The sequence below is a fragment of the Scatophagus argus genome, chromosome 3, assembly GCF_020382885.2.
Source record: "Scatophagus argus isolate fScaArg1 chromosome 3, fScaArg1.pri, whole genome shotgun sequence".
NCBI classification, from domain to species: Eukaryota; Metazoa; Chordata; class Actinopteri; family Scatophagidae; genus Scatophagus; species Scatophagus argus.
The window spans coordinates 21,859,181-21,874,962 of NC_058495.1; the positions used below are offsets into that span (position 1 = coordinate 21,859,181).

A 15,782-nucleotide genomic window follows, 5' to 3' on the forward strand; every position below is an offset into this window, starting at 1 on the left:
ATTTTCCTCTTGACGATCATTGTACTTTCTTCAAACCCCATTTCATTAATTGAAACAGTCAATTGCCTAATGTAATGGATTTGCAATTTAATCCTGTATTTTCCTACACTCAGACAGATATGATTTTTCTTTTGATTAAATGTCTCTGTGAATAATTGCATGTTTACTGTTCTTAATTTATTAAAATATGATGGACAAACTGAACAGTTGATTCAAAAGCTGATTTTTTTTTTATTCCAACAAAGGTAATTATACAAATTACTAAGAACCAGCTTAACAACGATTGTTTACTATATATTACATGCTTTTCAAATACATAAAAATGCACCAGTGTATTTACAATACCAACATTTACATACAGCTTTCATTCTCTTAATAGAAAGTGGGAGCACCGGTCCATGATGTCCAGCATGGATGAAATAACTGTGTTAAAATAAAATAACAAAACTGGATTTTCTGTCTTCCTGTACCAACTGATCAGACGTGGCAGTGATATCAAAGTTAGTGACTTTAAGTAATACTCAAATGGTTTGACAGAAGCATTTGGCTCTACTGTATTGTAAGTACTGACAATGAGATAGATTCAATACTTTGTAAATGACAAACAGGAATTACTGTGGCAGCTACAAGCAATGCTATGATAAAAATGGATGAAATGACCACAGAATGTTTACTCATTTTTAATGAGTTTGATCCTTCATTTCGTTAATGTCCTCATCGATCTTTGTCCAATCCTTCATGCTTACAGTGCTCATACATGTGCGTAAGCGCGTGCGTGTTCGTTGTGGCTCAGTATCCTCTTACAGAGACACTGGAGAAGTTTAGTCCACATTCCCTCTGGCTATACCACACAGTCCACAGCAGGTCCTGGTATAGTTTCAGTGCACAAGTGCCATCACCACAAACACTCGCAAATCCAGACACATTGATGCGTCCACGGGGCTTTGTTATGATTTAAAAAAAAAAAACTGTTTGGCAATTGCATTCAAGAGAAGAGAAAATGAGAGGACGTCATTTCATTTACATGCCGAATACCACAGAAGTTAAGTTCCTTCATTCTTTGGATCTCCTTGCACACGAAAACAGGTAAGTGCAGTGTAAGGCACAGTGACAACTTGTCAAGGTGAGAAAACAAATACGGCACGATGACAAGCAGGCAACTACACTATTGTTCCCGGTTTTGAGTCTTCGTGCCAGTAAATCCGATCTTCTGTTTCCAGGTTAGAGTTCATTTGGTTACTGATGTGGTGGTCCAGTTGGCTGACATCTACGTACGATCTGTAACAAACATGATTGGATTGAAACACATTAGAAAGGTGGCAAACTGAGTGTAGTGTGTAACTGATTAACTGTGAGTTTAGAATGAATTAACCCTGGGCTGTCAAAACATTCTGTTACATTTCAGCTTTGTAGTGCCATAAATTGGGACTAAATAAAAAAAACAAATGCAATGTAACAGGCATGTTAATGTTAATGTCACTTTCAGACAAGGGAAAACCCAGGGTCAAGCATTCCCACCCAACAAAACAGCAGATGCACACAGATGTTATGCACACGCATAGCATTCAAATGCAACAATATTCAGGGGTCACATTGTTTTTCCTCTGCCACACAGGTGCTCTCCCACCACCACAAGACACCCAGAGAAAAGCAAGAATCAACAAGAGTGTCATGAAATGATTTGGAGCTCTCGGTCAGTCCCAAGACACATCACCATCACCGTGATAACCACGAGGGGAGGTTTTACATCCTTGTCTCTCACCCTTTCTTCTGTGCTGTGACTTTGGTTATTTAGGGGAGGGGGGTAATATTCCTGGTCAGTGGCATAGGCAACAGCACCACACCTCTCTAAAAGCCCCACAGGGCACGCCATCTTATCACTGCTCCGCCACTCAAACTCTGTGGGACATCTGTGCCTGAGATGGGGCAAAGGTCAAGGGTGAATTGCAGCACATGGGCAGGGAGCCTCTGCATGGGCCAAGAGGAAGGAAAACAAAACAAAAAAAAATCTGAGCAGTGAAGGCACACTGCAGAGAAATGTGACCACTGCATGACAATATGCCAGCTGGAAGAGGAAGCAGGGCAGGCATTATTTTTTTTCTTTCTTTCTTTTTTTAAAAATAGCCATGCAGTTGCATTTTCATATCTTACAAAGAAGGATCAGTCAAACATCTCAAAAATGCAAAGTTCACTTCAAAACATCAACAAGCAGACTATAAGAGTAACGCTGCAGACAGACTAAGAAAAGCAAACGTACAAGCTCCGGCCATCGCTGTTTACTTACTATGAACTACCTTTCATAAAGGACACCTTACTGAGCCTGTGCCCTCCAGATGATTGTGGCCACGCAGGGCTGGAGGCCACCTGCCCAACCCGACACCCAGGGGAGGAGGAGGAGGAGGAGGAGGAGGGAAAAAAGGAGGAGGGCAGGGAGGAGGTGGAGTTGAAGGAGGAAGCAGAGGTGGAAGAACTAGCTGGGAAAAAGGCACAGCGCCTCTGTCCATCAGGACTTTGCCAGGAGCCCTTAAAAACCTGGGAGGTGCCAGATCTATAAGAAAGCAGGGGCCAGTGGACAGTTAAGGAGGGCAGCAGAAGCAGCGGTGAGGGAGAACTGATAGTTGACTGCACAGATCCTATAATCCTGCTGCTGAACCAGGCTGTCATTTGAGAAAGATGGACGTCTTTCTAATTTCCTAACTTAAGGGAGAAGCTGAGGAAAATGTCGCTTTGGCTATATATCAGTCCACAGTATTGTCATATCTTAGGTTAAAACAAAACCAAATGGAAGCTTATATTGTCTGTAGCCATCCATTCTAGGTAATTAAACACTAACGCTTATCTCTGGGGATAAGGAGGATCAGGGAGTGGTTTACTAAGGATAAGGAGCTGAAGCTTTTTTTTCTCACCTGTTGTGGGCGGAGTAGCTGTAAGGGGCTGTACTGTAAGAGTAAGACTGTGGCGCATGCATGGGCATGTCATATGCCGACATACCACCACTCATGTGGCTGTGCCAGTTCCCACTTGAGGATGCTAAGGACACTGCAAAAAAAACAAAAAACAAAAAAAGGTATAAATCAACAAACGACCCACCATCATGTGAAAACAGGGTCAACAATACACTGCACTACAGACCGTAACATATGGTGCTGTGGGTCTAACCTGTTGAGTAGGAGGTGTTTCTGTTGTTGTGGCTGTAGGGTGTAGGCATGGTCTGATAGCCCAGGCTCTGCTGGGAGCCTCTGTCATAGTCGTAGTTGTATGCTGCCTGTTTGTGTGCAGCATTGCGATGGTACCAGCCTCTCAAGTGTTCTGCCACCAGAGCCTTCTGGATGTTCTTGCTGACCTGCTCGTTGCTGCGGGGCACTGGACGGTTCCTGGGTGGCCGCAGCGTTGCGTATGGGTTCTGTGACATGCCATCTACCTCATCGTTACCATAGTGACTGTGTGTGTCGTGGCTGTGATAAGCTGCTGGGGTCGGGTGGTGGGAAGGATTGACATTATAGTGTCCCTCCATCTCATTGCCATACATGTACACTCCATTAGAGTAAGGCTCTGGCTCTGTGTAGTTGGAATAGCCTGCGACGTAGTAGGCTGTCGTGGTGGGACGTCCCCGAGGCTGGTAGGCGTAACAGCGGGTGTCTGGCTGAGCCAGGTTAGGCATGCTGCCTGTGTTGGCGTAAATGTCTTTTCTGCGTTGTCCGCGAGCCCTGCGTCTGTGGGTATGGTTTCCGGGGATGCTGTACTCCACACTGGACTGGCTTGTGTAAGAGGAGCCGTCATCGAGGACCTCAGTGCTGTTGCTGCGCCTGGCTGTGGAGAGGGTGAATGCTGGCACAGGAGGTTCGGTCTCCGTCAGGAACTGGGACTGGGACTCCAGGCTTCCGCTGCGCTGGCGGAAATGTTGTGGAGCATCGTCTGATCTGCCATTGGAAAACACTTCATTGAATAACTGTGTTTTGACTCACATATAGACCCACCAGAAGCTGTTGTTTAAATAGATAATCAAAAGACAAAAAAATCTGCCTCTGAGTCCTTACCTGAGCTGGGTGCTGCTATAGGCATTGCGGGTGAGGAGGGGGGTGGGAGGCATGCTGCGGGCATCACGTGGCTGTCTGGAAGCAAGTTTAAACGGGCTGTTATGGCTTGATAAGGCATCACGGTGACTGTGGTGGAGTGCTTCCTGGATTTGGCCGTAATTTAATCTGAAACACAGATAAGAAAGTTTTCAGGGCATTCACTTCTTCAGGGCAGAGATTTTTATTGATAAGAACTTCCCTACACTCGCAGAGCTGAAGGAAAAAAAATAAAAACACCTTGGGTTAGCTTGAATGCACCGCTTAAGTCATCGCTTCCACCCGAGTGATTGCCATTACATACGCCACTGATCTTCCGCTTCATGCAACAGTAAACTTTTTGACTGTTTATGTGCGAGTTTAAATCTCTGAATCTGAGGGCAAACTATCTACCATATCATTTTGGAAACGCTCAAACGCTCAAGTCCTGCCATTCAGCCATTCAAGTTTCCAGAGCCACTTTCCTGCTTCCCTTTTCCTCTCTCCTCTCAGCTTGAACTTGAGGTCTGCTCCTTCACAGGCAGTGACATGTTTTTTTTTTCCATCTATTTTTAAAGCCAGTGCATTGGCCTGATAAGAGGGAGATTGTTGGAGAGGCAGAAGAAGGAGGGAGGAGGTGACTGGCAGGAATGTAGCTCTGGATCTAGTCTACAGGTCTGTACTAGCTCCATGCTTCAGGCCCCCGGAAAAACAGACACACACTGCAAATTAAAATATTAATTTATCTTTCACGGCTGTCAGTGCTAGCTGTTTACCTGCTGTCTGAATGCTGGTCGTTGGCTGAGGATCGTCTGTCTTTGCTGTAGTGGATGTCCAGAGTTTCTGCATGGTGGGGTCTTGGGGAATACTGAACCGATCTGGATCGCTGCCTCTGGGCACCAAGCTCATCATCTGAGACATAAAAGCGATTGCTTGGTTAAAATTGAAGAATGCAATAAATGAGGGAGGAAGGAGTAAGCACATACACACAATGAGCCTGGCTATGGCTGGGCACTCACCATCATCCAGAGTGAGGCTGTCAGATAGAGAACTGATGTCTGAAGGGTTGACATCATCTGATAACAGGGGAGAGAAAACGGTCCTCAGAGACACTTCTGATATTCTACTTTTCACAGGAAGTGACACACTTTTCAATCAACTGCCACTTAAAAATCAAATGTCCTTTGAATGAATTTAAAGCTTTGATATGCAATGCAAATCTTTGTAGAATTTCACTGCAGCTGTTTAGGACAACTACCTGCTAAGATGAGTGAGGCTCTCTGGGTGGGTTTCTTTCCTTTCTTGATTCTGTAGGAGTTGATCTCCTTTTCGATGTCCTCCAGTTTTCTCATTGCATCCAGATAGTTGTTTCTCCTCTTCTTCCTCACCGTCTTGCAGAGGTCACCTTCGTTGGACAACTTTACGGCTGCTTCCACGATCTTTTGCTGCAGGGCAAACCTGCTCTCCAGATTCCTCAGATGTGGGTCCTACAGGGGAACATACAGCATGCACAGAGTTAATGGGGGAATTTTTCCCAAAAATAAAGATTGATCCCGTCAATGGCAGAACCCAGGACTTCAAAGAGAAAATACTGAATTTATCTGAGAACATTCACTGTCGGTGTGCGGACATATTCATATTTGCATTTATGTTATTATACATATACATACATATACATATTCATTTTTTCAGCTGACTTACAGAGACCACGTTTCATGCAAAGCATTACGCAATGTAAGCTCCAAAACACACGTTGAACTCTTAATCCTCAGACTCAAAATAGTCAAATGGTCTAAATAATCTCTAGGTAAACAAACACAGTGGTGTTGGAACTGTTTTTTAACAAAGGGTGACACACTACATTACACAACAGACAAAAATATATCACAACAAAAACACCACAGCAACAGCTACACTAACCTCATCATAGGGAAAAAGGTCATCAAGCTTGAAGGCTGCCCCGACACGGCGTCGTACTTGAGGCGCCTTCTCGCCTGTGGCCAAGGGATACTCTTTAGGCAGTCGGCCTGTGAGTTCCTGCAAATGAGAACAGCAACCAACAGTCAGCCAAGTGTGGTCGATTTAAACATCACTGGAAATCAACAGAATGAGAGGGACACTCACAGCTTCTCTCATGCAGATTTTCTTCAGTTCTTCAAGTTTGTGTGTCAGTGTGTCTTGAAGGTCCTTTTCTTTCTTTTTCAACTCAGCCACCTTCTCTTTCTTCTGTTCCTCGTTGACTTCAGAGTCAACAGAACCTGGAATAATCACATGTCTGATTAACTATAAATTACAGTAATAAATCATCACTAACATTCTGGCACAGAATGGAAGCCATTAGCTGATCAACCCGCAGTTTACCGGCAGAGATGAGGCTTCCATTGCTGGCCATGATAAACTGGTCTTTGCTCTCGATGCTGGAAAGCTTAGTAATCCGCGGGGCGCTGATCTCTGTGAGGTCCATGGCGATGTCTCCTGAACTCCTTGTTGTGGTCATCTTTGACTGTAAGGGAGGGAAAAGACAGTTATGAGGAGAAAACTGAGATGAGGATGAGGGAGGAGAGAAATGAAGGATTAATTGTGCGTATTTCAGTTTTAATGACAGCACACTGCGATAGTGGCAGCTTCATTTGCATGCTTGGTACTCCAAGAGCCCTGCTCTCTCATCAATCAGTGCAGGCTCTATTCCTGGATGAACAATGGCACACCATCTGCCTTTGAAACAGACAGTGGCTGAATAACCTCATTTGACTGCAGCCACACACACACACATTCATCTCCACCACCAGAAGCACATCACACACCACTAAACCTGTATAACTGCCTTGACACAAACAGCAAATGTGCACCATAAACACAAACACAGTGACGAGTGTCTTCAAGGCACAAGGACCAAGTTTCCTCATTCACTCTCAGTGGTGCGGCCATCAAAGGCGTATCTCTTCCAAACATACATTTAATAAGGAAAATAGTGGGGCACTTTGAGCGGAACATGTTTACTCGTAGGCCACATACAAGTCATAAATAAGCATCACTACAAAATTCAACCATCCATCTGCCTACTCTATCAACACTTGGAGTAATGTCAATGAAAAATACTTTTTCAATTTCAGCTACCTGACTGCCTGTTACTTCAGGTTCAACAGATAAAAGCAATGCTATTCCTGTTAAAGCAAGGATGCAACAATTTCCCAACGTAAGGCTGACCAGCATGGGACTTATTTACATTAAACCTGGAAGTCATTGACACCCCTTCATCAAGACATTTGCACAAGTCACAGGCATGGGACACGGATCAGGCAACGGATCACATGATGAATAGTCACAGTTAGGTCATGCTGTGACACTTGCACAATAACTCTTTAAATAGAACTTCAGCTATATTCAAACTGAAAGAGAAAGACAAGTTCTGTATGTTTTAATCTCTCTAAAATGTCATTTTACAGACTGCTGATAAAGGGTCAACAATATAGTTCACAGCGATTTTAGTTAAACAACTGATTAAATGTTATCTCCCGAAAATTGAGTTTCTAATAAGATGACATTACTTTACAAACTGACCAATAGGAAACACAAACACACAGTGTACAGCAGCCAGTCATTAGCTCCTTCGGCATCAGTGTTTTTTCTATGCGTGACCACACACACACACAGGTTTGACCCTGATCTGTAGGTGTGTCGTGAGTTAAGCTCTCTCCACAGGTGAAGCACGAGCGCAAAACGGGTATTGGACTTTTTCGAACTAAGTCTCAGTTCGCAGGAAATGTGAACAAAGTAAAGTGAATCAGTGAGGAAAAAAATAGACACTCACTTTGCTTTGCTTCCTGTCCAGGTAGAACTGGTGCTGACTAATGGCCATCACCCAGATGGTCTTAATCAGAGAATGGCTGGCATACCATGAGTGAATAACAAGGCCAGTCTGTCCAAAAGTTCGCTTGGTCACTGTTCTTCTGTAGAGCATAAAAACACAAACACTCAGTACTTCTGCCGTTCCAAGCAGCAAATCTGTTCAATAACTGCAGACAAAAACTAATCCGTTGACGGCTGATAAACAAGGCTTTAATTAAAACATGTGTGCTACAGAGAGATTAGAAAAGAATTAAAATAAAGTCTTCATCAAATTAAACTTGCAGCAATAATATACTGAGGAGAAGATGGGCAGCTGATCAAACTCATTTTGAAACAGACAGTGGGATTTAATGACAGCTTTAGTAGCTGGAAGTGCCACATAAAAGCCTGTTTGAGGAGCAGAGGTCTTAATCATAAAGCGGCCGTTGAACAGCAGGAAAACACTCATTTCACAAACAGGTTACGGCTATTAACACGTTGACCTAAATGGGCCACTGGCTGCAGATGCCCTTCACTGTGTGTAAGGTGTAGGATAAGGGCATCGGAAGCAAGAGAGCAGCAGCTAAAAAAGGAACACTTCATAAAGAGAGATAGAGGACTTATGAAGATCAGTTAAGATAGATCAAGTGGTTTTCCTTCTCTGACCTGTGTGGGTCGTTCACTTCCACAGCAAATTTCTTCTCGCGGAAATACAGATTCTCCAACTGCTTCCACTGAAACAGCTGCAGAGAGAAAGAGCCAGTTTGGTAGAAAGTGGGGGAGGGGAGAGGGAGTAGACATTAGACATCATTGAATATACAAGACAAGACATGAGTACTGATTAAATGTGGATTTACTGTACACAAACAGACATGTCATTTGATACCAGAACGACTGTAAAACACACACTCGCATCAGTTGTTTTTCAGAAAAGCTATACGCTTCCCATACGAGTGGGATCAGTCTCACCAAAAGACAACAAAACACACAGGCAGGTATTAAAACAACTCTGATTCAGACAGAGCAGCCTGCCTTTTGGTACAGTTTTTTTCTTTTTTTTCCTGATCAACTTGCAGCATAAGCAGAAACAACATAACGGTTGAGGCTGTGAATGAGGCTCAGCAAGCCGGCCAGTCAGGTGTAGGTTTGATCTAACACAGGAGCAATTATAATGCTGCTGCAACCGCAGAGAGCAAAACTGTGCCGGGCGGCAGGCCAGCTTCTCAGCTCATTCTGCTTTGGAGGAGGCAGGACTTTGCTGTCTCAGAATGAAACATCTGCTCCACTCATATGGGCTCTCTAAACAGATTTGGACCCACTTGCCTGCGAACAACTCCTCACGGCTCTCACTTCAGTAAAAAAAGAAAAGATTGTGGGGCTGAGACTAATGTTTATAACTGCTGATTTACCTGATACCCACATAGAAGATAACAACCTAAATTACTCCAAACTACAAGAACATATCATACATCTTGTACTCTGAGGGAGAAAGTGTGCCTAGTGAGACATCTCCACTTCCATCGGGAAAAACATGTTTGCCGAGTGTAATCTTTTTTCTCCACCATCTAAAAAATACTAACCAAAATACCTTCCTTTACAACAGCGTGGCTCACAGAATGACAGAGTACACGTATCGGGTACAGCAACAAACCGAAGAGAACATTTTAAGCAGCATGAGGACAAAATAAAACATTCAAAATCCTTTGAATGTTTAAAACAGCTAACAGGTGGACACAATGAAAAGGCTTACCGTGAAGGGTGTTTTTTGTTTCTCTTATCAAATCCCTGCTGAAGTCTCTTGGGTTTGTACTGAATCCTTTGACTTTGAGTTTCCCACAGGGCTAAAGCTTCCTTCAACAATACTCTCTCTTGTCTGTATCAAGCCAAATAGGTGTTGCAAGAGTTTCAGCTGAGCTGGCCACACCCCTTTGACCACACCTCCTATGACATCACAGATACTTCACAATGCATTCAAGATTCAAGGCTTCATACTTCTCTCTCTGCTGTGTCTCTCTCCCACACCGATCACTTCCTTTTAAGTCAGACCAGATGAACAGGTTGTGCAGAAGTATCTGCTTTTCCTCGCATGAAGACATTTCATCTCTGCTCCACTTCCCAGCACTCAATCGTACACAGACTCTGATTATTTTATTTCCACCTAGGAAGTTCTCTGCTTTACATATTGTAAATAACACACAAAGCCCTGTTGTGTAGCCAAATCGACTGTAACCATCTGCCCTCAGCTCAGCAAACATGTTAGGAATCTGTTACTATGGTTTAATCATTAACAGCAGGGCTTCTCTTTGCTTCATGTGACAAAGGAAGAGCCTGCCAGGCCAATTATTATTAAGGCTGTGTGAACACTCTAGAGATTTGGTGGTAATATTTATCACAGCACAGGGGTTATGATATATACTGTGAAATACTGTGATACTTCATGTGAGGCAATATAGTACCATTTTTAAAATTTGAATTACTTTTAGGAAAACCGTGACAGTACAAAGAACGTGCATAACACCATTTGCACGAAAGCTGCGTCTGCACAGTATTACAAAACATAAAATAGCAAAACTCAAGTTCATCAACATTTTCTTACATACTTAGACATTACATCCAGTAAGGTTTTGTAAGAACTGTAATCAGTCAAGAGACTGAATGTGAATATTTGGTTTCTAGTCAAAAGCATAAAACACTGTCTTGCCCTCCCAGCCTATGCTGCACTCCTTATCAATTACTTAGTCAGTCTGCCATTGAGATGAAGAGCATGGTACCTAATGAACAATGGAAACCAGCTGGCAGAGCATTTCCAAAAAGCTCTTTCCATTGTAGAGGGCACCACATGTCAATTAACACCCCCCTGTCACTATCTCTAGCATCATTTACATCGATTTACATAGAAAACAAAAGGTCTAGACAAAAACCACACACTTTCACCGAATCATTGCTCCTATTAGAGAAACTCCACAGCTGTGTGTCAGCACACAGTTGAAACTATGAGGACTTTTCAATTACCGCTGAGGCCACTGCCTAAGTATGTCAAGGATGTGACACACCTCAATCTCTATAGTCACAAGACTGCAGGTAGCCTTCTTAAGGAAGGAACGATCCCAGAACACAAGCAAGTTGACATAGTAAGTCACTCTTATAGCTCCTATGTAGAGAAAATAAAAATAACCAGTCTCTTAAATCCAAGAGGCACACCAACTTAACATTGCACCAATGATTTGAGAGAATACGCAAAATTCCTGCATTTCAGTGCCTTTAGTATTTACATCTCGCTTGTTCTTGCTAAACGTCTCATTACAGGCAGGTGGAAATGAGCCAGAAATGCCTGTGGTTTCAGATGGGATCAGGCTGTTCAGTTCAGCTCACACCCACAACCCCAAGGACCCCCAGGGCCATGACATCGCAAAATCATACCAAGATGAAAATTTGTCAAAGGCCCTGACTCACGTGTCCGTACAGAAAAAGATCTGCCCCACCCTAAACATAACACATCACATACCAGCTCTGACTGACAACTCTGTATGTTTCCACAACGTGACGTACGGCTCACCGTTGTGAAAGGAGGGAATTTTATCCTGTTTTAATTCATGGTGGGGTGGAGTTTAATCAAAACACATTGACAGAGGAGAGGATGTGTTCAGTTTTCAGTCTTTTTCACTGAGACACATTACACTTCTTTCTTTTATTATTACCCCCGGATGACACTGTCACCCATAATAAACTCAAGACTTATTTTGGTTCTGCTGGCTCATCACACATGTGAATCAGGATGTGGTCTTGAAGAGTGTCACACCACCCGCTGGGAGAGAGCCAGAGTGACACACAGTGAGGAGAGAGGGACATAAAAGTCTCCTAATTTAATTCAAGGAAGAATTAAGTGTCTCGGCTCGCCGTCTGCTTCATTCCCATCCTACATCTTGGAAAGAAATCACAATCTTGAGGTCCTTTTGTTTCTCATATTGAATAGCGTCCAATCGTCTTCCAAAATAAAAGGCATCTCCTATGTTCCCTCCAGAGCCATGCTTTTTATCTACACTAAACAGTGCTTATATACACTTCATCTATACTTAATGGGAATGACAGGGTGTTCACTGTGCCCTTCTCTGAAACGCAGCAGGCAGAGTGAGCTTTTGAGTTTCAGGCTATTCAACATGGAGTGATGAAACTGGCATGCACGCAGAGAAGATAATGTGAAGTTGAGACTATTGTAGCTGCTTCAAATAGTGAATTTAAAAATAATACAGGCTCTTAAAAAATGAACAACTGCTCACCTCCCAGCACCATCACCTCTAAATCCAGCCCCTCTATACAGATAATTGTTCTGTATTGTTTGATGAAGTGTGTTCCCTCCAAGACACACACACACAAAGATTAACATAATAAATGCAGGACACTGTGAGGGGCTGGGCAGACGGCACAGAGGGATGGCCGGGTTGAATACAGGGGCTGTGAAGTAAGACAGGAAGCACTATCAATATTCACCAGATACAGAGGTCTCTCTTCAAGGCAAAAGAAGGAAAAGTTCATTTGAAAAAGCCAACACTTTTCTCACAACAGGAAACCCTTGTGATTGTCCCTTTCTTGTTTGGAGGAGTTGCAGAAGGCAGGGACTAGTTTTGAACCCTCACAGCACCCCTACACCCTTGTTGCTGTTCCCCAACTCCAAACAACCACCCACCCATCCGGTGGGCAGAGTGCCAACCCCAGTCCCAGAGGTCTGCTGCTTCCCACAGAGAACCATAATTACACCTTCCACTAGGAGGGTTAGGGAGAAACACACTGGGTCTGGGGCTATTAATGCCTCAGAGTAACAAACAGCACACCCTGCTATGTCAACAGGTTCCAGTGATATAACAACAGCTATGACGAGTCTAATCAAAGGGGCTGGGGAGAAATGCTTGGTTGGAGCACCCTTAAATAACACCTCCAAGAAACAGGGCTGGAAGCATGCACAGAAGCAGGAACAAACTGAAACACTGCAGCAGAGGAACCTGTAGTTCATGTACCGCCAACGGTAAAACTGAGATGTACTGTGCTTAGATGGATGATTAAATATTCCATAGCTCTAATATGATTTGTTGTGTTAAAACTTAGTGACTTTTTTCCTTCTCTGAAGATGTATTGCAAATTGCCCTTGTGCTTGTTTTCCCTCTGAAATTGGCCCACACTAGTGATGATGAAAACATACCTTCAAGGAGGATATTATCCATGAACCTGGTGGATAAGCAGTATAGAAAATGGATGGATGGATGGATACATTGTCATAATCAAAAAGGGATGATGCTACACTATTTTTTGCTCAGAGGGTAGGTATTTGTGCATTTCCCCCTCAAGCTTTGCAAGTTCAGGCGTTTTATAATCCCAATGACAAGTCATTCCACTGTAAGTAGCACTGTACTGTGTTTGTTCTTTCACCTACAGCCCTGACCTCACACAGCACACACTGAAACTCTAAAATATTTCTCCTGACTGGCATGGGAACCAGGGTCTTTATTATGACTCTTTACAATGTGGATGGATCATTAACCAGCAAACAAGAAGCATGCTGATGAAAGATGTGTTTTTCAACAAGGCATACTTCTACAACATGTTAAAAGGTAATGAATAATGATTTTTACTTGTTGATTAAGAAAATCAAGCTTTGCAACGTGTGCAAAATATGAATTCCTGTATCCTTACAGAAAAAAATCCTCACAACAAACATAAAATGTTTCTTCAGCAGTGTTTTGCTTTGAAAATATAACTGTTCAAATAAAGCAGAGTTAAGGCAAACAAAGCAGCTCTGAAAAGACACCAGCCTACCTTTCTTGGTTTCAGTTTATCCTGCAAGTCGTACTGGGCAATGCCTTTGTAGCTGACTCCCAGCCACCACGGTATGTCTTGCTTGTCCTGCGTGAAAGCACACACAACACACCAGCTCTCATTAGAGGCAGCTTTATTGGTGGGAGTTTAAAAAAAAGAAGAAGAAGCAATTACCCCATTAGGCTCATGGCAGCAGCAACACAATAACAGATCAAATACATTAAAGGTCTTAAAAACTCTGCAAGACTGACTGAGCCATTTTAACGTCACTGTTTGATCTCCTCAGACACCTTAATTTAATAGGGTTTGGTCGAGAAAGTTAGTGGATGCAAGTAAAAGCAAGGAAAGTGGGAAGAATCACTTAGAAACGTGGTTTACTGGATTCTTGACTTCATTCTATTGAATTATTTAAGGAGTAAATGTGCAGTAAGCCAGTCTGTATTCTCTTATTCCACACAAGCAGGCAGCGTTTAGTCCTGAGTGTTCCTACAGCAACAGACATGTGTTGCTTATTTAACTGTTACAGTAAAAGGCCTCATGATTCAAACAAAATGTAATAAAATTAAGCGATTAAAGGTCAGACTGATGTGTTAGATTAGATGCAGAAATAGAAATGAAGGCAGCATGCTGGCAGAAGCTTGTTCAAAGGTTAAGCTTCTGTATGACTCAGGGCACCGCTGTTACCTTCACTGGGTAATAATGAACTCCATATGTTGGCAGGGACTCCACCAGGGCGAGATACCTTCCGAGAAAGAGGAACAGGTTAAAAGGAAATCTGCCACTTACAGTTCTTCACTGTCAACCGGTGGCTGTTGTACAACAGACAAAGTGGGATTTAAGCTACAGTCATTGAGAAGCCCCAGTCATTTGTAGGGGCAAGTTGATCAATTTGTTTCAGGGCCATGACAGAGGGAGGGAGAGTCCATTGATCAGTTCAAGGGCACAAATCATCTGAGAGTAAGTGATCCAGGGCTACTCTGAGTTACAGTCACACAGAACAGTTTGGTGCTTTCATTCATCATGGTGACATTCAAATTCTAAATAAAGGATTTGATTGTATTATTATAATTATAGTAGTAATGATAATAATACAATCAAAGTTCTACAGTCTAGCTGTACAGTCCCAGGAAAAACACAGTGGAGGACTGACATCCTCTGAAGGCTGGCAGCTGCTGCCTACTCTAAGAGCATCTCCTCTAATTAATGACACAATCTGGCATGTGTAAGCAACCTCTTATAATAACAGCTACCACAGCGCAGACACACGAGGTTAAAGAGGAAGGCGTGATGTATGTGCTGGAGACCTGTGGTATCTGAGGCAGTAGTGCATGAGGGACACAAGGTTTCAATTTACATAATAAATATACAGATAAAAACAAATATGGTTGTTTTTAACTTACTGGACGATGGCTTGTCCTCTGGTCAGCCCCTTCAGTTTCTTGTAATGTTCAATCACTTTGTCTTCACTGTAAATAGACAAGTAGATAAAACATTTAACGAATAATCCATAAAGTGTTACACATTCCAGCCACAGAGGGATTGTGAGAGGGCCCTTTCTTTGACACACATTCTGTTTGCTCATGCAGAAAATGCAGTCCGGCCTACTGGCCTGCTGATGGCTCTCATCTACCTCTCCTGCAAATGCATCCCATTTACTTCCCCACTGTAATCATCTTTTTTAATTGCACGGTGAAAACTGCAAACCCTCCGTGGCTTAACAGGCAGAAAGAGACAGAGAGAGACAATCGTGTTCATGAGCTTGCCCATACACCATGAGACTATAATTTTAATTTGGATATTAAAATGATGCATCCACTTCAGAGGCTGCAGCAGCCTCAGATGACCGTATAGCCTGAAGGTGTGTGTGTGTGTGTGTGTGTGTGTGTGTGTGGAGGGGGGGGGGGGGGGAGACAAAAACAGCAGTGTGGATTAAAAAGAGCAGCAAGCCTTTAGACAGTCAGTGGCTGTTAGCAGCATCTCCCTGTGCTCTCCCTCAGGGCTACTGGGCAAACACAATTAACACATCCCAGGCATTAATTAGTCACCCCATCAGAGGCAAAACTGTTTGCCAAATATGAGGTGCAGGCACCTTAC

The 15,782-nt window shown here is 43.1% G+C and overlaps 1 protein-coding gene across 2 annotated transcripts in view; it reads right to left on the reverse strand.

Annotated features, from left to right (window-relative positions):
• Positions 1 to 207: 207 nt before the first annotated feature.
• The window catches only part of LOC124056863 (FERM domain-containing protein 4B-like), a 40,426-nt gene continuing 24,851 nt past the window's right edge, over positions 208 to 15,782 (reverse strand). Inside the window, exons 9-24 of one of the 2 annotated variants that reach the window (XM_046384741.1) lie at positions 15,089 to 15,154; positions 14,373 to 14,430; positions 13,689 to 13,775; positions 8,547 to 8,623; positions 7,864 to 8,002; positions 6,414 to 6,555; positions 6,177 to 6,310; positions 5,973 to 6,089; positions 5,311 to 5,539; positions 5,072 to 5,128; positions 4,829 to 4,964; positions 4,038 to 4,202; positions 3,160 to 3,920; positions 2,907 to 3,039; positions 1,763 to 1,916; positions 208 to 1,278 (exon numbers count right to left, since the gene is read on the reverse strand). In XM_046384741.1, the coding sequence (XP_046240697.1) occupies positions 1,237 to 1,278; positions 1,763 to 1,916; positions 2,907 to 3,039; positions 3,160 to 3,920; positions 4,038 to 4,202; positions 4,829 to 4,964; positions 5,072 to 5,128; positions 5,311 to 5,539; positions 5,973 to 6,089; positions 6,177 to 6,310; positions 6,414 to 6,555; positions 7,864 to 8,002; positions 8,547 to 8,623; positions 13,689 to 13,775; positions 14,373 to 14,430; positions 15,089 to 15,154 (2,497 nt within the window). In that variant the 3' untranslated portion in view covers positions 208 to 1,236. The remainder of the gene's footprint in view (positions 1,279 to 1,762; positions 1,917 to 2,906; positions 3,040 to 3,159; positions 3,921 to 4,037; positions 4,203 to 4,828; positions 4,965 to 5,071; positions 5,129 to 5,310; positions 5,540 to 5,972; positions 6,090 to 6,176; positions 6,311 to 6,413; positions 6,556 to 7,863; positions 8,003 to 8,546; positions 8,624 to 13,688; positions 13,776 to 14,372; positions 14,431 to 15,088; positions 15,155 to 15,782) is intronic. The other variant, XM_046384742.1, reaches the window with a different exon arrangement.